Genomic DNA, 23,798 nt, shown 5'->3' with positions numbered 1-23,798 from the left:
CTTTTGCTTTCATCTCAGCCAACTGGTACTTTGACCAAATTCAAATCTCCTTAGGGAGCTAATGGCTAATCTGCTTCAGAAGCTCGGCTACAGCTGGATGTCAGTCTTTGGGTCGCAAAATTCTGGGTGGAGGAAATATGATGACCAGAAACACAGAGACCAGATTTAAACCAGTCACTGGGCAGCTCCAAAGAAGCATTAATTTGAGGTAATAATGAGAAATTCCTGACTGATTGAAGGTCCAAGGTAAGCCTGAAAAATTTTCACTTGTCAGGGTTGGTGTTTGGGAAGCACAACAAAACAGGAAAAACAGTCTCACAGCTCTGTGTCAAAGATGTAAAAAGAGCACACTACCATATCTGGTCTACCTGTGTGACAGACATGGCTGTGGGGGGTAGTTTGTCCCTCATGGTGTACCATAGGTTAACATTCATGGCCAGCACCTGTCTGTTGAGCTGTGATTGGCCCATAAGGCTGATAAATAGCAGCTGTGGGAGTCTGGGCTAGATGCAGGTTTTCTGGTTTGGCCTTGGTGAGTGATCTTGACATGTGGACCTTTGTTTACCAAAGTTTTTAATCATTTAGCTCCTTTTACTACAGTTTTTAAGTATTTGAGATTGCAACATTTTACGTCATATTTATATTAACAGGTGGTGGCGTGAGTTCTGACCATGGAGCATGAGATTTAACATAAGGATTTGTAAACATTGGGGATGGTAATAGAAGCCCCATGAAGCCTCATTGGGGTTCATGTTATTGTGCTAGAAAAACGAACCACCCATTCCGGGCTTCGAAACCACACAGAACAGCGGCATCTGGTGGCGGACTGTATGTATATTGCCATATGTTTCAACAAAGCTCCTTGTAACATTTCAATGTGGAAATGATGATGAAAAAAGGTAAAACAGAAACATTTTGTTAATGATTTAAAAATAAAGTAAAACGACGCATGTGACGCTTTCTGTGAGAAGTGCTTGACACAGCAAAGTACATATCACATGAAGAAAAAAATACTCAAAAAGAATATGTATAGTGCCAGACTCAAACCTAGAACCTCTAAATGTTTATGCCATTCACTATTCCACTGAGCTATGTCTAATCGCAAGGCAACAGCATGTCATACATTCATTGCAGTGTTTGATATCTTAAGCGTGGCTCGACCAAACAAAGCATTTGGCACGTCATCCACCACATGATCTGTGCTAGTTGACACACGCCCTGAAACATTGTGCCGAAACACTCAGTTTCATGAAGGTGAACTGCGCGCCCAAGTGCCGTGTCAAACGGGCCATCCCTAGTAACCATGATGTGAATGTCCCAGGGGGAACTAACTTATTGGTCTTTTTTTTTCCCAGCAGAGTTGCTACTGCTGTTTTGCTTATACTCTTTTCAGTTATTGTTTTTAATGTTTTAATCGCGCTTGACACCTTTGCTTTTAACCATTTTTAAATTGTTTTGTGCCCACTTTGGTATCTTGGTGGTTGGAACTGGCTGGAGGTGGCTGGCAGGGGGGAGGTGGCTGGCTCCTCCCTTTATCCTTACGGTAGCTGGTGGGTGCCATATGTAGACCCCCCCCCCCCCCCCCCCCTGCTTTCGGCCCATAAATTAGTGTTGTCCTGCTCAAGTGCACCTCTTCTGTTTAGTATCATCTTTTAATCACTGTTAGGGTTGTGGTGTGTATTGGGGCCCTGAGCAGGGTACTCCTGGTGAGGATTTGGATCGGAGATCTCCCTTGGCACCGTTAATTGTCTACCCACCGGTGCAGTGGGGTTGAGTAGATCCTGAGGCAGCTGCCCTCATACAGTGTTGGAGTGCGTTCCAACTGTCAGAGTTTATTGTAACCTTCTCTTTCATGGAACTTGTGTCAAGTTTTTAATTGTATATTTTTAATCACTACCAAATCCAGTCTCCATTTAGGATGCAAATGTAAGAGGGCATACGGTCACACCTGCAGCAAAGCAAATGTCTTTATGCAGCCTAAAGGGTATCTCAGAACTCAGTTGTTCTTACATCAGTGTTGTCAGATGTGTTCAGCTGAAACTCTGGTCATTGTGTCTCCAGACGTTGATCCTACCACCTTCATACTTTTGCTAAACTCCAAGAACAGACCTTTGCTTCTAAGAAAATATGTAGAACCCACAGGTTGTCCCTCTTGTTGTTCTGGAATTGGTCTAGTATTGCTGAAGAAAAGGAAAGTGGGCCAAAGAGGGTACACCCAAAGAAGTCTGGCCATAAAAGAGGCCACTGTGGATCTACAGAGCAATGAGTATCCCTCATCGTCAGGGATCTGTCTTGATAAGTATCTTAATCCTTGCATTCAGGAGTGGCTCCTGCAACCCTGCTGACATGAAATCTCACCTGCTCATGCTCGCTGCCATCATTGCTGCATCCTACCTGCAGCGTGTGATGTCAGCCAGCCTCAATGAAACGTAAGTAGATTTCTACTTGACAGTCAAAAGTTGACTTTGTTTCAACTGGTTCTTTAGGTACGTCTTTCATCTGTTTAGCAGCAGACATTTGTGCAGAGGAGCTGAAAAATTGTATGAATGTGATTGTTTCTTATTCCGTCCTCTGGTTACAGAACCTATTTGGTGACTGTCAGCTCCCATCTGACAGCAGGAAACAAGGAGACCTTGTGCGCTCTGATCCAAACCCCTACAGAGCCCGTCACCTTGACCATCACCCTGGATCTGGACTCTTCCAGTACAAAGATCGGGCAGCTGTTTTTAAGAACTGAAATCTACCGCTGCTTCCAGTTTCTGGTTTGTTTTTGAGATTTTTTTTCTTGAAGTCTTTTGAAATTCAATGCCACATCAGAAATTCTCAATTGAAATATTTCCCAGGAAGTGACTATAGAGGCAGAAAACCAGATAAAAAGGACTTATCAGTCAATGTTAAAATCTGTCCTTTCCTAATCCAGGTTGACTTTTTTTTTTTTAAATGTGTTTGAAGCAAGAGCTGGCATTAACCCGTTAACACTGGAGCTTTAGGTCCAGAATTGGCATTCTTTGAATTGCCATAAGTCTACGAAGTTTAACTCAAATGTAATACCAACAGATTCTGAAGCCTAGAAAAGCAGTGCATTGTTCCATTAAGCCACAAAACAATTTTCTCTGCTTCGGAATCTGTCGACCAACTACGTTAAACGTGTCAACATTTGAAGAGTTACTTCTAAGTGTTTTCTATCACCAGCGACGGCTTCAGTGTTAAAAGGTTAATGTGAGTTCAGGTACAAGATTCCCATCCAAAAAAAGAAGTTGGTCTGTAAGAACCAATTTGAGACTAACAAACCAGGATATAAAGACAATAACAAATACCAAAGAAGTGTGTCGATTCATTATTATAGGGCGAACCAATAAAAACATTTTGCTGGTTTTGCAATGTAGACATCTGCATTGTATTGTCCGTTTAAGGAAAGATAAGCTACAATAGTTTTTTTTTTTTTTTGTGAATCTACCACTCTAATGTTTTAAATGTTTGCTGGTTTTGCAGGTCCCTATAGTGTCCAGCACAACTGTGGCATCCATCAGTGTGAAAATTCAGGGTAAGATGGACTCACTGAACCAGGAGACCAAAGTCCTGATAGAACCTCCTGCTTTTGTCCACATTGTCCAGACAGACAAACCCATCTACAAGCCTGGACAGACCGGTGAGTGAGTTCTGGACTTTATACAGTTTTTAAATCCATTTTAAATTTGGTACATTAACCCTGTATATAAACATGTGAGTGTGATGCCTAACTGCTTTCAGACTTCCATCTCCTGCATTATGGCCCAATAATTGGTTTCCCAGTGACATACAAATGACACAATGTTTGTCGAACCAATAAATATGTTTTTGGGGTTGAAATTACTGAACCTCAAACCAAAAACGCCATTCATGAACCTGTTGAAAAATGCATCCATGTAAAACTAATGTTTCGTTTTGTGTAGTATTGTATTTATAATAATGGGATTTTTTTTCTTTTAAAGTTCAGTTCCGGATTGTCTCCATGGATAACAACTTTATTCCAGTCAACCGCATGGTGAGATTTTAGCTTTTATTTTTAGTGTTTTAGTATGGGTCTGTTACTGCTGCCCAGGGGCGGAGCTAGAACATTTTATATGGGGCTGTCTGTGATTTGTAATCAGCTTAAGGTGCTTGACTGCACTTCAATTTTTTAAGTTAAATGTTTTTTTAACTGATGGTGTAAATTGGTTAAAAAAAATGACTAATTTATCTCTTCTCTTTCAGTATAAAGAAGTTATAATTGAGGTAAGAAGTTGCATCCAGACAGTAGAGCCTTAACTGGGGGTGACTTGGGAAGATCTGACCAGTTTTTGCAGGCCAGACATGGCGCTGACTTCAAAATTGATCCTATGTAGGGGATGAACATACGTAGGATAAGCAAAGGATATTAACCACATTGTAGTATTGCTAAAATCGCTTTAAGGTAAAAAAAAAAAATCAAATGTGTGCAATCTACTTCATGTTAAAGATCTGCGGTGCTTTCTACAAAGGGAGAAAAAGTTAGTTTCAGTCGAGTCGGTGAAAATTTCCCAGAATCACCTTTATAAGATTGAGGTTAAAGTGGGCTAATGAAGTGAGATGCAAAGTGCATCAATATCTGTAAATAATACTGAAGTTTAAGATGTGAGAGTTGGTCTAAAAAATCTTTAAAAGCGATCCAGCCACAAAATGAACAGATGTTTCTACTGTGTGAAGGCCAACTGATCTGTTTAGAAAATTTGAGAATCATCTCATCACTCAATCAACTTGAAAAGACAAACCGACTAAGATACTTAAACCATCAGAACATCTGTGCACATTTGCGTCATGCTGTACTTTATACATGATCTAAAAGACTTATTTAATCACAGTTCACATTTGTAACTAGTTAGTTCTTGTTTAACTATCAATTGAACTTGCTTAACAATGTGGTTCCATAACTTACTTGATTGGACCTAGTGGTTTTATCAATAATCTGTACCGGCTCCAGTTACTTTCATTGCTTTAGCCTTCCTGGCAAAGTTAGCTTAGTGCTGCCCTACTGTTAGTGTTGATCAAAGATGCACAAAGGGCTTAGTACACATTTAAAAAAACAAACTCTATTTTTGAACATTTTTTTTATAAGCATTCATTTTTTAAAACAGGATCCCAACTCAAACCGCATCGCTCAATGGTTGGACAAGTCCATTGACAGAGGCATTCTTGACCTTTCTCACCCCACCATTCCTGAAGCTGCACAAGGAATCTACGTGATAACTGCTGAGACAGACAAAGGAGAAACGATTTCCCACAACTTTGAGATCAAAGAATATGGTAAAGACTAGTGAGAGGTATAGTCTAGCAATAAAATGCCATTATTTTCCTTAATCATAACTTTAGTTGTGTTTTGTCTGCAACAGTTTTGCCAAAGTTTGAAGTGACTGTAAACCTGCCCAGTGTGATCACCATCCTGGATGATGAAGTAACACTGAAGATCTGCGGAAAGTGAGTGTCCGTCAATAATTAAAATTGTTTATAGGTTGTGTGTGTGTATATAGGTAATAAAAATTGTAAACAGCCTCTTTAACATTCATACAAGCAGTACAACCAACAAAATACACAACTGTGTGCATATCCCTGCAGATACACCTATGGGAAACCAGTTCTGGGCTCAGTCAAAGCTGAGTTTTGCAGACGCGCGAACCAGTATTCTTGGTTGCCGTCCCCAAAACAGGATGACATCTGCAAGACATTCGAACTTTCTGTGAGTATTTCTTATGAACTGTTTCTTGATGTCCTTGAACGTCACATATCTGCTAGTTTTCAAAAGTCACCTTTTTCAAAAAATCTTTCTCCAGACGGATAAAAGTGGATGTGCCACACAAAACGTAGCCTTGGCAGGCTTTGCCATAAATGCATACAACTATTTTGACTCATTTGAGGTGACGGCTGAACTAGAGGAGTTTGGTACAGGTATGTTGTGGCACACCTGGGTTTTGCTGTTCGAGCTACTAGCACTAGCGCCTAATAAGCTTTGATCTGTCTACTGTCACACAGGTGTCATTCTTAAGGCCAGTGGAAGTGCCAGCTTCACCACTCAGATCAGAACCGTCTCCTTTGAGGACCTACCCTCTTCTTACAAGCCGGGCCTCCCGCTCGAGGGAAAGGTAATCATTAGCATGCAAGTATATTTTGAAAATCACACCAGATGACTTGAATTAGGTCACATGTTTTACTAGAATGTTTGATACTTTGTACAAGATGACTCCCTTTGTACAAAACCCTGCTAGTTGTTTTTCCCATTTTACTTTTCAACAACTCAACTTGTACCCTGCCTTTGTCAAACAGAGGCTGGGATAAAGCTCTAGCAACCCCATGAACCCAAAAAGAATTAAGCAGATGTGGAAAAGGGCTGGATGGGTTTTAGCTATCCTCTGGGGGAGAAGTGGGCTGCAACTGTGTCCATCCAGTGGATCACCCACCCCCATCCAACCCATTAATGTGGACTGTCAGTCACAAAAGCATTAGGTTCTGTTTTTAAAGTTTAATTTTTCTCTGGGTCTACTTCAGTGTTGAAGCTTTGAAAAATCAGTGTGCTGCTAACACCTTTGGTTCAAAACCTTGCTAGTTAATCCATCTTTTGACCTTTGACACCTGGAATAATCATGAAGGCCCACATGTTTACCTAACAAATAACCCTCACCCCTTTGTGAAGCATTTAGCTTCAAGTAATTATGTCAAAGCAATCTCTTTTTTTACTTCTTTCTTTTTTTGCAGATCAAAGTGACTGGTGCAGATGGCAGTCCCATCGCAAACCAAGCAGTCTACTTGTATGCTGTAGACTCACTAGAATTCACCCTCTATACAGATCAGAAAGGAATCGCTGTGTTTTCTCTGGACACATCCTCGTGGTCGGAATCAGTCTCTCTGTCGGTTAGTGGTGACCTTTTGCAGTTGCTTGCTGCTTTCTGTACTAAACGGGTCTGATGTTGGGCCAATAATCCAATAGGAAGATATGAAAGGAGTATATCACAGTATAACTCTAGTGTTGGATCTTGTTGTCTTAACAGGCAACCACCATAATAAAAAGAAAAAATGAACAAACTGTTCCTGAAGTACGGTTTCCTGACTATGGGACGGCCTACCAGTATGTTACAAGATTTTACTCCCAGAGCAAGAGCTTTGTGGGGTTCAGTGAGAACAGCGTGGATATACCATGCGACAAAAATGGATTCCTGCTGGCTCAATACATCATCCAGGGGGAGGATCTACAGAAAGGGCAAAGATTTCTTAGCTTCTATTACCTGGTAAGTTCATCTCATTTTGTCATTTTAGAGTTTAACCAAGTGATACAACATCCCATAATGTAATCTAGAAACTTGGCTAAAAGGTTCAATAACTATCAAAACATGATTGCATTCAATCCCAAAACAGTCATTTTAGCATGTTATATAAACGTCTAAAGAATTCCAAGAAATTCCTACAAGACAGTAACCATATTGTGTGAGGTTCAGGGGCCAGAGTGGGTTAGTTTGTTTCGCATTCTAGATTGGTTGTGGGGTTTCCGGGTTCTTTGGGCCTTTATTTTGGTTACTTCCGGTTTCTCCCGTTTGTGTTGTCTCCACCTTTACTTCTGTTTATGAATTGCACCTGTTCGCCCACCTGTTCATCATTGCTGTGTATTTAAGTTCCTCTACCCAGTGTCTGTCACGGGATCGTTTTGCATTCTTTGTACTTCGAGTGTCTGCTTCGAGATTAAAGGGAAGATAGAAAAACTTTGATTCAACGTACCTCTGTGTTCCTGCTTTTGCATCCACGAGTCGAGCCTGACATATTGATGCCTTTTTTGGTAAACATAACTTGCCATACAGGTGTGCTGCTTCTGTGGGATTGTAGTCCACTGGTATTTTTGCCTTACATAAACAAAATTGTCAAATTTGACTTTTGTGTGAAATTTTCTTTTAAAAAAGAACAATTTAAAGAAATGGGAAAGGGTCAAGAAAACGGTGTCATGTTTTTTTTTTTTCTCCGTAGGTGCAGTCCAAAGGTGCCATAGTGCAGCAGGGCACTGTCCAAGTGGCAGTTAACCATAGAACAGGTACAAACCTTAGTTTTTTGTCTATTATATTCTAACATCAAGCTAATAAGTTTAAGCAATCTTTGACTGACAAAACTGTACCCACTATAATGCATACCAGACACTTCCATCTTTGTGACATTTTCATCTTAACAGAGTGTACAGCCATTGAAAAATATTTTTTGTTCATCAAAAAAACTATGTTGGAAATGTGTTTTGTATGAAATTGTTAAAGGATTATCTCTGTGTAGTAATTGCATCATATTGTTGTTAAAACTTAGATAGATGGCTTTATTTTTAAATGTTTCTCCAGTCATCAAAGGAAAGATAAAGATCCCCCTCACCAATGTGATCGACCTGGCTCCAATTGCCCAGGTGGTGGTTTACACAATGATATCAAGTGGAGAAGTTGTTGCAGACAGCAGGGACTTCCCCATTCAGCTTTGCCTCAACAACAAGGTACTGAATGTCATTTTAAACTGGACTCCTTAAAAGTCGGGACTTGATGTGCTGTGTTTGAACTAGCTTCTTTGTCTCCTGTGCAGGTGTCCTTGAAGTTCTCGGCTGTCCAGGAGCTTCCAGGAGCAAAGACCACAATGACTCTGCGGGCTCATCCCAGCTCCCTCTGCTCTGTCAGAGCCATTGACCAGAGCGTCCTCCTTCTCAAGTCAGAGGAGGAGCTCACAGTTGACTATGTACGACTTTCCCCCCAATATTTCTGCACTTTGACCTCGGAGTTAGTACTGTTTTCTCCAGATTCATGGTCTGGTTTGCTTACAGGTCTACAACCAGCTGCCCATCAAGAAAATGTGGGGATATGACTATCAGGTTGAGGACGACTCCTTCAATCCCTGCTTTCCTGAACCATGGCCAAGACCGATTCCACTGGAGCCCACACTCCTGCCCAGAGGTCGTCGTGAAAAGCGTTCACGCATTGTTCCCTTTTATGAGGGCGGTGATGTTTACACGATTTTCAAGGTAAAGTCACTTAGGTTTTATTATTAATTTCAGCAAATATTAGTAAGGTTGAAGCACAATTTTTCCTATTTTGGGGGGGGGGTTGTTTTTTGTGCAGTTTTAGATCAAGTTGAGTTTGTTTTCGGACTCACTTTCCTTTTCTGATGTTAACAAAATGTGATCATATTGTTTATGTATCTTTTGATTTCATAACTTGTCAAGCATTTGTTGCCTCTTTGCTGTTTTTTGTTTCAGAACATTGGGATCAAAATAATTACAAACTCTGATGTGAGAGCACCCAGACCTTGCTTTACCTTTGAACTTGGTAGGGGCATGTTTTTTTCCACAATGATAACTGACGCAAAGATATTTGAATAGTAATTCTTGAAAAGAAAAGCAAATATGCTTGTTAATCAACAAACAAGCAAATGAAAAATGTGAGCTTCAGCTTCAAGTGGGTTTATAGTTTTTGTTTTTCTTTTGTTCTTTTCAGCTAGGCCTTTAGCGATTCTCGGTGCCAATAGGCAGCCAGTGATTCCGCAAGTGCCAGCCCCAGAGGGACAGAAAACTGAGACTATAAGAACATATTTCCCTGAAACCTGGATCTGGGACCTGGTGTCAGTGGGGTAACAAAAACTCTAAATTGTCTAAAACTTCAACCTGGGGTAAAACTTTAAATTTCTCATATAGCAAGGCATGATGGTGGAGGATTCATGAGTTTGTTTGCTGCAGCAACACCTTAACTCATGTCTATGAAGACTCTCATTCATCCAGATTGGATCCATTGTAGTAGGTTTAGGAGATGTCATCTGGACTTGGTTTTAAAGTTGGAAGACGTTTCGCCTCTTATCCAAGAGGCTTTGTCAATTCTGAAATGGCTGGTCTAAGAGCTGGTATATACGCGCTCATGGGGGAGGAGTCAGACCTGAAACTGGAGGTGTTGTCCACTTAGCCTATATGGTTTCGGGTCGTTAATAGTCCTTTGTCCTCAGCTGGGGGTTGGGGAGTCAGTGACTCCCTCTTCAAATTGGTCGTCTCTTTCAGCAGTTAACGACTCAGGTGGAACTGGTTTGGTTTGTTTAGGTTTCAAAACACTGCCGTAGATGGATGGAAGAATAAACCTGAGACCACCATTCTTATGGGAAGGTTTATCCTTCTTGACAAAGATGGCTTCTTTCACTCCTCGCTCAAATCATCCTTTCTCTCCAGTTTCCAGTTACAGTTCCCTCCAGTTTCAGGTCTGACTCCTCCCCCATGAGCGCATATATACCAGCTCTTAGACCAGCTATTTCAGAATTGACAAAGCCTCTTGGATAAGAGGCGAAACGTATTCCAACTTTAAAACAAAGTCCAGATGACATCCCCTGAACCTACAACACCTTAACTCGTAGTCGAGGAGATCACAGCCACCGTTTATGCCATCATATTCCTGCATTAAAAACCAAAACTGTCATGTTTAATGTAACTCTGTTTGATGTATTGAACAAGGGCCTATATGATTAAGTCAAAGGTTTGATGCATGATTTTCTTCATGAAAGGAATTGGAATTCTATCTCCATTTGACATCTTGCTGGTTCTTTGATGCAGATCCAGTGGATCGACCAGTTTGGTGAAGACCGTCCCTGACACCCTCACTAAGTGGGCAGCCGGAGCTTTCTGTGTGTCTCCTGCTGGCTTTGGCGTTGCTCCCAACGTTGGACTAACAGCCTTCCAGCCGTTCTTTGTCAGCCTCACTCTGCCCTACTCTGTCGTCAGAGGAGAGGTGTTCACTCTCAAAGCCACAGTCTTCAACTACCTCCCCAAATGCATCATGGTAAACAGTTTCCTCAGTTCTTGAAAACAATCCGTTTCTGTGTTAGTCATTTCTTGAATCTGAGTTTTTCTTTCCTTTGCAGGTGAAGGCAACTCTGGCCAAGTCTGATCAGTTCACCTTCAAGAACTGTGACGGCTGCGTCTACAGCAGTGTGTGTCTGTGTGCAGAGGAGAGCAAGACCTTCTCCTGGATCGTGACGCCAACTGCTCTAGGTAGTGTAGGACAAACAAACACGAGTACAATCTCTAAACAAACACTCCACCTTTAGTTTAAGTCCTTGAAGATCTTTAGAAAATGTGTGAAGGAAGCACCAAACTGCAGGGAAAAAGAGGCTTCCTGTGACGAAAAGGACGTTCATTGGCAAACAATGCTTTTGTGCCAACAGGTGATGTGACTCTGAAGGTTAGCGCTGAGGCTGAGAAGAGCAACAAGAAATGTGGCACAGAGGCGGTTACAGTCCCCACCGTGGGTCAGGTCGACACTGTGATTACCACGCTGTTGGTAGAGGTTAGTACCCCCCCCCCCCCCCCCTAAAAAATCAGGTTTTTACAGCTAAACACCAATAATCCCAATACTTCAAAAACAGTTAAATGTGCGCTGAATTTCTTAGTTGAACTGATAATATTGCAACATCAAGTTATTAATGTTGATTCTTTGTTAGGCTGAAGGAGTCCCACAGATGGTCAGCCACAACGCTCTCCTGTGTCCTGCAAGTAAGAGAGAAATGGATAATTTGGACATTTTCTTAAAATGATTACAATTTGTGACTATTGTGGGGAAAAATACATACATTTTTTAAAGTCTTGATTTATTTTGTTTCCTTTCTCTTATTGCTAGAAGGACCAGTGAGTAAAAATATCTCTCTTGAGCTTCCTGAAAAGTTCGTGGCCGGATCAGAGAGAGCCTCTGTGTCTGTTGTGGGTCAGTAAAACATGTTCTGAAGTGGATGGAGAGAGCCAGAACCAAGCTAGGAGTTTCTGACGTCTCTTCTGGGTTTTACAGGTGATCTGATGGGCCGGGCCATGAAGAACCTAGACAAACTCTTGGCCATGCCGTATGGCTGTGGAGAACAAAACATGTTGCTGTTTGCTCCAAACATCTTTATCCTCGACTACCTGAAGAGCACTGGTCAGCTGAAAGAGTCAACTCGGAAGATGGCTGTAGGATACTTGGAGAGCGGTGAGTCGCCAAAATATTATGTTTTGATGACAATGGCAGGAAAACGTGAAAGCATCTGAATTTTCACGTGTGTTTTTAGGATATCAGAGGGAGCTCAACTATAAGCATGATAATGGTTCCTACAGCGCTTTTGGAATGAGTGACCCATCTGGAAACACCTGGTCAGGAGGTTTCTGTGTTTACTTTCTGTGTATACTTGCATATACCTGCTGCGACTCATGATCGTAAGATTTCAGGTTCGATTCCCACCTTGTACACCAATGTGTCGAAGTGACTTGGGCAAGACACTGAACCCCACCTTGCCTCTGGTGGGAGGTTGGCGCCAGTGTTCGGTAGCGGAGCTGCCATCAGTGTGTGAATAAGTGTGTGTGCATGGGTGAATGGGGTAGAAGGTAGAAAGCGCTATAAGTATACGCCATTTACCTGCACACAATGTCTCCTTTGCTTGGGGTCATTATGGGCCAGTACTTGCACTTTACCAATGATTAGAGTGTGATGTTAGAGGATCAGACAGCAGCATCACCAACTTACTTTAGCCTTACAAATACTTCACAATACATTTATTACACACCACAATGGTACTTTACATTTTCTTGTCCCTTGAGGTGTCCGTACGAGCCTCAAGGGCACTGCAAGACTGCTCCATGACCCTCAATGGGCCTGGACTACCCCAAAATCCTCAGCACTTGTGTGGGACCACATCCGAACAGGTGCACTTGACTAAGGATTATTAGGGTTCCAACGTTAAAAACAAAAGCCGTAAAATGAAACGATCCATATGAGATTGATATCTGAGCACCAAATAAATACAATAAACTAATGTTGATGTTAGCATTTTATCTTTGGAAATAATTCAAGAATAAGATTTGATGTATATCACAGATGTAGTAAAAATAGTAATTGTTCAATACTGTTGTTGTTCATGCTGCGGTTCCAATGGTTACTTTTTAAAGTTAAAAGCAACTTAAAAATATTCAGGTTTTTCAAAACCTGGAATCTGCTTCAAGTAAAAACCTAATCGGGCCTAACACAAAGCCTTGTGGAACTCCACATGACAGAAATATTATCTATTAAATATAGAATTGCAGTTAGATCAAAAATGCCAGTTACAGTCCTTTTTAGTGTAAAGGTTTTATGGTGTTTAAATTTATCTATTTATTTCACTATCCATGAGTTTTCAACATTCTGTTAGCCTGTCATGAGCTGAGGATGTTAAACCATATTTTCTGATGCACTTGCTTTCCACTTTAACCACTTTTCATGTGATGTGTTTTGTGACTTCTTTCTGTAGGCTTACTACTTTTGTCATGAAATCTTTCAATGCTGCAAAACAGTACATCTTCGTGGACCAGAAGTACATCCAAGATGCCAGAACTTGGCTGTCTGGACTCCAGAAGCTTGATGGATGCATTCAGTCTGTTGGGAAACTCTTCCACAACGGCATGAAGGTTTAGAGCTTCAATTAAACTGATTGGTTTGGGTTCATTCATGTACACTAAACAATATTTTCAATGAGTATTTTGTCACACCTGTCCAATTTCCAGGGGGGAGTGAGTGATGACGTGTCCCTGACGGCCTACGTTGCTGCTGCCATGCTGGAGCTGGACGGAAACGCCACAGTGAGCCCTAGACCTAACCCCAACTAACTCAATTGGGAAAAAGAGTCAATGATATTTGTTTCGAAACTTGCAAAGCAATCATTTTTTGTCATTTCGCAAAATTAGAAACAGAATGTTTAAAATATCTTACATGGTCAAAGATGTCAGTTTCAGTAAATTGAACCTGCTAAATAGAGGATTAATGCTTCTCTGGTGGCATGATTACAAGGTTCCATATATTTATAATACAGTGATGCAAATCATTAAACTGAAGTGTCAATTTATGGAGAAATCAAATTTTAGTATCTTCAGATGTTTTTCATGTTGGAGTATTTATGGACATAATCTGTAGAGATGGTCCATTGAAACAAGTCTAACCCCAACTCTCACTTGGGGGCTGTTATTCCTTTGCGCAGGGATACAATCTGGCAAATAAGGGTTTTAATGAGGGCCGGTTTAAATTATTGTAATTTTAGTTTTTAATCTGTGATTAAACAACTAGACTGCCGGTGTAGAATTGTGTTTTGTTGATCTGGTGTTTATGTCAATGGACTGACATTAATTGGATGCAAGATGCAAGTACACATAATCTGTATAAATATAATGCATTATTCATTCACTATTGTTAATCCTCATGGACTAAACTTCACCTTGTCGTGTGCATTTTTACCCAGAATCCAGTGGTTCAGAACTGCCTGAAATGTCTGAGAACTGCAGCGTCGAGTAAAATAACCAATCTGTACACCGTCGCCCTGCTGTCCTACACCTTCACCCTGGCTGGAGACCAGGACGTGAGGAGCAAACTCATCACCCTCCTGGACCAGAAGTCCATCAATGAAGGTAAGACAGAAGATCAAGACTTTCAACAGTGGCAACAAGCTGCTTATAAGACACGTCGCAGACAATGTGACATTGGTAAAATGGAATAAAAAAAAATTAAATGAGTTATGAAATCATCTGCCCATCTCTAAGAAGTGGCTGACAAAATAAATGCTCACAAACTGGACCCCCACCTTGATGGAGCCCTACAGATTTTATACTATTTTTTTTTTTTTTTAAATTTAATACAATTACCTCAAATGAAAAAATGATAGAGGTGATGACCCACATGAAAATCATTTGTCTTTGGATTACAGGAGGTACTCGTCACTGGAAGAGAGATGATGCTCCTGAAACCGGCCTGGACTCAGTGGAGGTGGAGATGACATCCTATGTGCTCTTGGCTCTGCTTTCTGGTCCATCTCTGCCAGGCTTTGGTTTGGATTATGCCGCCGGCATCGTGCGTTGGCTCGCTCAGCAGCAGAATCCGTTTGGCGGCTTCTCGTCCACACAGGTAGCTCCTCCTACATTCATGTGGCGCTAACAAAGAGGCTTGAAGAGCAGTCCCTCACTGCAACTTTTTTGCTGCACAGGACACAGTCGTGGCCCTCCAAGCTCTGGCCAAGTATGCTACTGCCACCTTCAGTCTGGAAGGCAGTACTACAGTCACTGTGACTTCAGTGGGTGGTCTGAACAAACGCTTCACTGTAAATAAGGACAACAGACTGCTTTACCAAGAGGAGAAACTGAATGAGATTCCTGGAGAGTACACAATTGAAGCTGAGGGTCAGAGCTGTGTGCTGGCACAGGTACAGAAAAGTAGAAATCAGTCATGGAAGTCCATGTGTTCAGAGAATGTGCTGTTAATGGTTTAAATGTTGTCTTTCCAGATCTCTTTGTTCTACAACATCCCCCCTCCTTCCGACTTTTCTGCCTTTCAAATCTCTACCAACACTAGTGGTCGATGTGACATTCCCCGACCAGAGTTCATGCTCTTTGTGCACGTTGAGTAAGTAATCATCTTTAAACCCAAAGTGTATCAAAAGCATAATGCCTCTTTAGATGTTCTGGTTCTGTTTGAGAGTTCTGCTGGGTTTGATTCCCACAGGTTTCAGGGCAGACGAGAGGAAACCAACATGGTGGTGATCAACATTAAGCTGCTGTCTGGTTACATTCTGCAGGACAACTCTTTGAAAATGGTGAGAAAACATCCTTGCTAGTCCAGACTAGCGTTTTTTATTTGGGCTAACAACATGTGTGTTGTTTGTGTCACAGCTGAAGGAAAACCGCTTGGTGAAGCGTGTGGACGTAGAGGAAGGTTTCATTAACATCTACCTGGACGGGGTAAGAAGCTTTGAAGCTTTGTGGTTCATGAAGCATTTGGTTGTTTTGTATTCTCATACACGTGTCCCTGTATTTACTTGGCAGTTAAAGAAGGGTCAGAAAGAGACTTTCGATGTGATCCTGGAGGAGGATCAGCAGGTCGGAAACCTGAAACCAGCCGTGGTCAAAGTCTACGATTACTATCAGACAAGTACGACTCTCTGCTGACTCCATCTTTTTACTATTGTTGTTTCCTTTCTGATGTTTTTCACTTTACATTTCAGGTGATGAGGCGGTCACTGATTACACTTCTCCCTGCAATAAGTGAGTAACGCTGCACTTATTATGAAATGTAGAACCTCTCATTATCTCACATAATGAGTCGTTGTTCCTCTTTATTCTTTCAGTGTTAATGTTGGTGTGTATTTTTTGTTTTTGTTTTTTTCTGCAGGTGAAAGCTCTGACATTCATCTCCTAGTAAGACGTGATGGGAGTTGCAGCCCTGGAGGAAGTGTTTAAACAAAATAAGAAAAGCACATAGAAATACCGTTAAACAGGTCACTCTGTTGTGAAGCAGTAAAATGTTCTTTTAAGCTTCCTTCTCGTCAATTCCTTTTAAGAGGTGTGATGTGTTGGCCTTTAAAGCTTTTTTTCTGTTGGGACTCAAAACCAGCAGTTGGGGTTTGTTAAGTGTTTGGAAAGTTTGTTTCATCATTAACAGCATTCACTGATATGCTGTGTTCAATATTTCTCTTGCTTCCACATTTTTTGGTGGTCCAACTTCATCTGTTTCTGTGGAAATATTTGAATAAAAACTTTTGAGCAAAGTGTTATTTCAATAATGTTCAGTCTGGTAGGACATATCAGAAGCCGTCAAGTCCTCCATTGCCTATTCTGGTTCATCTTTAGGGATTGTTGGGGTTGATTCTTATGGCTTAATCATAACAGCCCCTTTAGGTGGGTACAGGTGGGCAAATAAATCCCAAGCCTGTGTAGGGTACTGTAAAGGAAAGTTGTGGCTTAAGAGCTCTGTACAACATCATCGGTACATCAAATTACGCGAGAATACTTCAGAATGCACTTACATTCACAAAACTATAGCTTCTACTTTCAACAACCTTAAAGAGAGCCCTACAAAGCTGTTTAACTGAGAAGCTGTTTAACTGAGAAGCACTTGTTGTTGTTTTTTTTGAAAGGTGCTGTACAAATGGTTTAATATTGAACATCAATGGCATTTTGTTCCCATCAAAGTGTCACAGCAACACACAATTCAGTCCCATCAGTGAAAATATTGGTCTCATAACAGAATTACAGGTGTAAAAAATCTGCAAAACGTAACATAGTATAGCCTAATAGGAAGATGACCTCATTCTATTTTTGACAAACCTGACTATTCCCCAATTTAATCATTTGGAATTATATCAGGATATAAAATAAACTATGCTAAATCAGCATTTATGCTCCTGGTTAAAACTGAAACGACCAACCCAACTGTAAATTCACAATTTGCCATGGCAAATCAAGGCTTTACATATTTCGGGATTAACATTTGTCCTAATTTGACATTTTTCTTAAACTATGATCACTTGGTGGGCGGAGTGCGTGAGATGTTAAACAGACCCAAAGGCCCATATCTATGAAAGGCCGTATAAATATAGTCAAAATGCTTGTTTTACCTAAATGTTTATATCTCTTCAGGATTTACCACTTCCTTTACCAAACACCTTTTTTTCGAAACAATTTGTTTAATCAATTCATTTGGAATTACCAAAAGCCAGACAAAGAACAGAGCTACTGTGCTTCCCATACAAAAAAGGATTCCAACTGCCAGATTTAAAACTATATTATTGGTCAGCCCAATTAAGGTTAACCATGTACTACCTTTTAGGGCTCCCTCCTCCATCCTGAGTTTCTATTGAGCAAAATACAACATCTGAGCTTCCTCCCTACATATGTTTATATTCAGGTAGCAAAGAACCCTTTCCTTAAAATTTTAATTAAGACATGGAACTCGTCACATAAACATGTTGGAGACATACCAGTGTTGTCACAATTCTCACCTATCTGGGGTAATAACTACTTTCTACTTGGCAAAGCAGATGGTGGATTTAAGATATGGTTCACCAAAGGTATTAAAGTTTCAGACCCAACAACTTAATTTAATTTAGTCAGCTGTGTGAGAAATATAATATCTCAGGAAAACATTTCTTTAAGTTTTTACAGTTAAAACACTTCATTTTTTCCACACAGAAATAATTGTCCTAACCTCCACGGTCTAAAATTGAAGAATTAATGCAATCTTGCATTGATGGAAAAGGAAAGATTTCCTTGTTTTACAATCTGCTTTTAACACATTCATAAGAATCTTTTCCACAAAAGCTAGAAGTGTGGAATATCGACGTATCAGAAGACATCTCTGAAGATGAATGGGAAATGGCTTGTTTGAAAGCCCAGACACAGTCAATCAACGCCAAATTTAAGCTGCTGCAATAGAAATGGTTGATGCTATAGAAATGTATGTTTTTATATCTTATTCTTTATTAGGTTGCAGCTTAATCTTTAGTGTGAAGTGAACTCATTTTGATCTCTCAAGACTTATACTCCTGTGACATTCCTTTTTGCTTTATGTCTCCAGCGGCAAACCCTCCCTTACAAACCCCTGTGAAGAAATAGGACGTTCTTTGTGAGGATATGGGAGTTTTGGCAAAAAAGCAATAAATATGCCATGGACTACATTTCAACCATCTGGGTTGAAGATCTTATTCCTGGGAACCCGTCTAGATTCATGTTCTCATGTGGAGGTTGGAGCTGACCTCCCCCCCATAATGCCGGTAATAGGAGCTTTCGGTTAACTAGGAATGATTTACGTCAGACCTAATAGGGAATCTTTTCATGGGTGCACCGAGTGCGCCTTCGCATATGGTCCGACGTCGAGGAGGAGCGAATCCAGAGGCGGCAACTCCAACTATTGGCCGGTGAGAACAGAAGGGCTATCTGCCGACGAATCAGAGCAACCAAGGGCGGAGATTTGGCCGCCATGATGCTTCCAGGGGTGGAGTTTCAACACACATGTTAAAAAGACTGTTTTGGAAGTTTTCTATTGTTCTCAAAAATACTTACGAGTAATTTGCATGTTACGTCTTTAGGCCTTTTAATTCGAGAATCCAGATATCTGCAATGTAATTTAATCTTTGTTAGAACTATTGTTAGGGCAATAAACTCTGTGTATTTTTAATCCGGCTGATGAACACGCACTGATGGAAAGATCAGAAAAGCAAAAAGATTCTTTCCTACAATGCCCATGTATCTTACACCTAGTAAACTCAACCACATATTCCCAGACATTCCAGACATATGTGTTAAGTGCAAAGAGGGCAAAGGAACTTGAATCCCTTGCTTATGGAAATGCCCTGTGATCCAATGCTTTTGGAAGAGTGTAACTGGATATATTGCTCATATAATTGGAAATAATGTTCTTTTGTGTTCTATATTATGTGTGTTAGGTATATATCCTCAACACTTTGTCGTAACACAGAAACAATCATTAATCATCGACTTTGGGCTTTTACAAGCAAGAGCAATTATTGCAAATTTTTGGAAGAGCATGAAAACACCCTCGCTGACAATGTGGACGAAAGACTTGATGACATGTCGAGTATTGGAAAGATTGACATATATTGTTAAAAAAAGAAAAAGCTCTTTTGGAATCCTTAAATAAGGTTTTTCCAAGCCCATTCAATGCTAAACAATGACTTAAGTGTTTGTGTAAGGGCATCTCACTACTGATTTATGTGCCCTCCCTTTTTATCATATTTTAATAATTCTTGTGTGTGTTTGAGTATGCATATTTTAATATAACTTTTAATGCCAGATTTGAATGTTCTTTTTATGTGATTTTGTTTAAAGCTTTGAAAATCACAATAAATAAATTTTGAGAGAAAGAAGGGAGATTAAAACAATGTTTTTGACTGATGGGGCAAAAGCATTGTGAATGAAGTCCAGAGTGGTCACCTGCTTTGATTGTGATGTGAAAATGTATCTCTCCTGTATGTGTGTATGAAGATAACACACTTAGGATTCCTACTGTTCTTGAGGTCCTGCTGTGTTATGTCTCTGCGTTGTGGCTGCAGCAACCCCGGTTCAAATCCAGGTCACGGCAAAATTTTCAGAAATATCAAAGCATTGCTGTCTGCAGGCTTACAACTTTCATCAAGAACTCCTTCAAAGCTGCAAGACACTATATATGTGTGGACCAAAAGGATGTCCAAGATGCCAGAATTAAGCAATCTGTACTACACATGCCAAACAGCTTCTTTCATTTTGTTAGGAAACTCTTCCACAATGGCATGACGTATTGGAACTTTAATTAAACTCTAATTATTTTGGAGTCATTCATGTGCACTAAACAATGACTATTTCAATGTGTATTTCCTCACGCATGTCCCAGGGCAGAGTGAGTCATAATGTGTGCCTCACGGCCTAAGTTGCTGCTGGTGCTGTACGAATACGCCATTGCGAGCCCTAACCCAACTGAAAAAAAGATACTCTTTGTAATATAAGTAATTCATCTTTGTCATGCGCTTTATCGATATCTTATGATCTTTAATTCTGTCTGTATAAAAACTGGGAATCGGATATTGATAAATCATGTAATAAAATGGTTACAGTATAACGGGGTGGGATTATATAAATTCGTTTCCTCCCACTACTTATCCTAAGTATGATTAGTTACTGTATGAATGTATAACTGATGTTTATATTGCTGTTGTGTATTATTTCTACTTAATTGCTTGAAATAAACCATTTCATATCAAATCAAAAAATATTCGTTGTCAAAGATGTAAATGTGTCATCCAGATTTTCCATGGTTTTAATCCCTCCAATCCTGTGGACTCTGCAAGTGCTGTCCATGAGATCAGTGCATTTTCCTTGTGCTTGCTTAACAGGGTTGCCCATTTTTTATTCCGGTAAAGACCCTCTGTAACTGTAAATGAATGTCTAAACAGTGCTTTAATGACAATGTGGTTAACTCTTGTGCTATCTTAGATGACCCCACCCTTACTTTGACGTATTCTCCCTACCATGACAAAGGTGGATAAAGGTGAAGAGGAGTTCATGTAATCCATGGACACCAGTGAAGATCACAAATCATTGAAGAAAAAAGGTTCAGCGCACTGTTTAGTGGGTCTAGATGACCCAACCCCCAATGTTAAAGTGCCTAGGATAGCACAAGGGTTAAGAGCTCCGTATGACAACATCATCGGTACATAAACTTACGAGAGAATACTTCACAATACACTTACCATACAAACAACAATTATAGCTTCTGCTTTCAACAAGCCTAAAGGGAACTCTCAAACACACCTGTACTCTCCTTATGATTGCAGTCTACTCTCTCTACGACCCTCCACAGGGGTGGTTAACCCAAAGAGCCACAGTAACTGTATAGGAACACATGATGACAATTTTGAACATCCATGGCCTTTCGTCACCAAGTTCCAATCCAAGTGACAAGGCAACATACAATCTGTGCATTTGTGATAATATCACTGTCAGAGTCCTCTATCAGTGAAAACATGAACAAATAGTTCATAACGGATGCTATTTATGTGGTGCTTTACTGCCTTCTTAGAAAGCTTGCGTTAAATTCACAGTCCCATTCACCTGTGGACACACACATTCACACACTGCTGAATATTGGCACCAACCTTAAAGTACCAGGACCTAAACAGGATTCGATGGCTTACCCAAGGACACTTGGACACATGGGAAGGCAAGGTGAGAATGAGCTCGTTGTTTCTGTCTTCATTTTGGTGTCACTTTCAGACTCAGTAAAGACAGCTGCAATGATAAACTCTTCTTCTTGAAGGTTGGTGTCTTGTCTCACACCTTTGTGTACAAAAATATCTGATATTTTCTGTATGGTGAGTAAAGCCAGTTTCTACCCACATGCTGCTGTTAGGCTCATACTTAGTAATCAGAGAATAAAACAAGGATGTTGACTGATGGGGCAAAAGCATTGTGAATGAAGTCCAGAGTGGTCACCTGCTTTGATTGTGATGTGAAAATGTGTCTCTCCTTTGTGTGTATGAAGATAACAAACTTAGCATTTCTACTGTTCTTGAGGTCCAACTGTTATGACAAAAAAGTCAACAAAGACTAGAACTATGACCACCTCCACTTGTCAGCTGTGATCGTATATTGGTTAGCACTCTGCGTTGTGGCCACAGCAACCCCGGTTGAAATCGGGTCACAGCAAAATGTTCAGAAATACCAAAGCATCGCTGTCTGCAGGCTTACATATATTTATGTGGTGCTTTACTACCTACTTAGAAGGCTTGCGTTAAATTCACAGTCCCATTCCCCTATGGACACACATTCACACACTGCTGAAATTTGGCGTCAACCTTACGGAGCATGGTCTGTAGTTATGAGTTCGCTGCACCGGTCCTTTGTGGTGAAGAGAGAGCTGAGTCAGAAAGAAAAGCTCTCAATTTACCGGTTGATCTTCATTCCAATACTCACCTATAGTCATGACCGCTGGGTCATGACCGAAAGAGCTCTGAGTAGAACCGCTTCTCCTCTACAGCGAGAGGAGCCAGTTGAGGTGGATAAGTCACCTGCATGCCTCCCTGGGGAGGTGTTCTGGGCATGTCCCACTGTGCAGAGACCCTGGGGAAGACCCAAGACATGCTACAGAGACTACGTCTTTCAGCTGGCTTTGGAACATCGGGGTCCCCCCAGAGGACCTGGAGGAAGCTGTCGGGGTGTCAGGGCATCTTTGCTTAGACTGCTGCCACCGCAACCCGGATGAGTGGAAGAAGATGGATGGATGATTGGATAAGTTGGTGAAACTCATTTTAAAACATTCATGCCTGCACAATTTAGGCAATTCTATTTTTTGCGATATCCTGTTTTCTTCGTTTTTTTTTTTTTAGCTGGAAACCCAATTTATGTAAAAATAAACCATTTTACTTTACTTGGAATGAATTAAACAATGGGCCCTGAATCTAAATTGTATTAGTTACATTTGTAACCCTTGTGCTATCCTAGGCACTTTAACATTGGGAGTTGGGTCATCTAGACCAGTGTTTTTCAACCTTTTTTGAGCCATGGCACACTTTAACCTTGACAAAAATCCCGCGGCACACCAGCATCCCAAAAAAAAAAAAAAAAAAAGCAGAAACTCATAGTCTGTTTTGATCTACAGCCCCCCCCCCCCCCCCCCCCCCCCGGCAATCTGACGTGCATTTTTGTGATAATTGTGGCAGAAAAAGCAGGAAGTTGCAGATGTTTTTCTAAAAGATGTAATAAAAGTTAAGTTACATACAAACTGTATGTTCGTTGTGTTTTCAAGACGCTGTCCCTTTAAGCCAATGCATCATGGGAGATGTAGTGTGAAAACTGCGAGAAAACGGCAGAAAGACTCGCGTCTCTGAGCTTCATGGTTTTGTTCACTTGTTCCACGGTCTGATACCGGATTCTGTGGAAAGTTACACCGCTAAAGACGAGCTTTAGCTGGTGTTTTTGTCGGAACTGACTGAGTTATGAGCTAAATTGGAACAAGGAAGTGGGGACTTTAACCACTTCTGATTGGTCAGACTGATGACATGTGATTAAGCCTTCAAGAATGATTGGTGGAGTCGTGGAGACAGTAAAAGCTGCGGGACTTTTCCTTACACAGTTATAGCTGCAGCTATTTCGCGTTACCGTCATTCTTATCAAAATGTCTTTAATAGAATCAAATAAACACAACGAAAAAATTATTTTATGATCGTTTATATTCCTAACTACTCAGTGTTTTATCAGGACCTGTTTGGATGAACAAAGAGCTGATTTCCTGGAGATGGTTAATTTTTTTAGATCAGTTAATGAGGGCAATTTTCCACGGCACACTTGACCATCTCCCACGGCACACTAGTGTGCCGCGGCACACTGGTTGAAAAACACTGATCTAGACCCACTGGACAGTGCTCTGAACCTTTTTTCTTCAATGATTTGTAATATTCACTGGTGTCCATGGATTACATGAAATCTTTCCACCTTTATCCACTTTTGTCATGGT

The 23,798-nt window shown here is 40.7% G+C and overlaps 1 protein-coding gene across 3 annotated transcripts; it reads left to right on the top strand.

Annotated features, from left to right (window-relative positions):
- Nucleotides 1-488: 488 nt before the first annotated feature.
- On the top strand, nucleotides 489-16,560 carry LOC101161298 (alpha-2-macroglobulin-like protein 1). 3 transcript variants are annotated; one of them, XM_004066473.5, is made up of 37 exons: nucleotides 489-532; nucleotides 2,322-2,429; nucleotides 2,582-2,762; nucleotides 3,493-3,649; nucleotides 3,972-4,024; nucleotides 4,234-4,254; nucleotides 5,133-5,301; nucleotides 5,388-5,472; nucleotides 5,611-5,731; nucleotides 5,826-5,940; nucleotides 6,025-6,134; nucleotides 6,745-6,900; nucleotides 7,038-7,274; nucleotides 8,002-8,065; nucleotides 8,358-8,503; nucleotides 8,590-8,739; nucleotides 8,825-9,022; nucleotides 9,257-9,326; nucleotides 9,495-9,627; nucleotides 10,589-10,814; nucleotides 10,897-11,026; nucleotides 11,200-11,321; nucleotides 11,476-11,527; nucleotides 11,652-11,735; nucleotides 11,817-11,993; nucleotides 12,073-12,154; nucleotides 13,285-13,441; nucleotides 13,538-13,612; nucleotides 14,266-14,431; nucleotides 14,728-14,924; nucleotides 15,004-15,219; nucleotides 15,301-15,419; nucleotides 15,519-15,609; nucleotides 15,686-15,754; nucleotides 15,839-15,944; nucleotides 16,018-16,057; nucleotides 16,185-16,560. In XM_004066473.5, the coding sequence occupies exons 2-37, from the start codon at nucleotides 2,347-2,349 to the stop codon at nucleotides 16,186-16,188; spliced, it is 4,362 nt and encodes a 1,453-aa protein (XP_004066521.2). In that variant the 5' UTR covers nucleotides 489-532; nucleotides 2,322-2,346; the 3' UTR covers nucleotides 16,189-16,560. The 3 variants fall into 3 exon arrangements, with proteins under 3 accessions (XP_004066521.2, XP_078790048.1, XP_078790049.1); XM_078933922.1 differs by lacking the exon at nucleotides 489-532 and adding an exon at nucleotides 716-828; XM_078933923.1 differs by lacking the exon at nucleotides 489-532 and adding an exon at nucleotides 1,518-1,550.
- Nucleotides 16,561-23,798: the final 7,238 nt, after the last annotated feature.

Source organism: Oryzias latipes, chromosome 2, assembly GCF_053564925.1.
Source record: "Oryzias latipes strain Hd-rR chromosome 2, Olatipes_Hd-rR_3.1".
In the NCBI taxonomy this organism is placed as follows: Eukaryota; Metazoa; Chordata; class Actinopteri; order Beloniformes; family Adrianichthyidae; genus Oryzias; species Oryzias latipes.
This window is presented reverse-complemented; position numbering and strand designations above follow the sequence as displayed.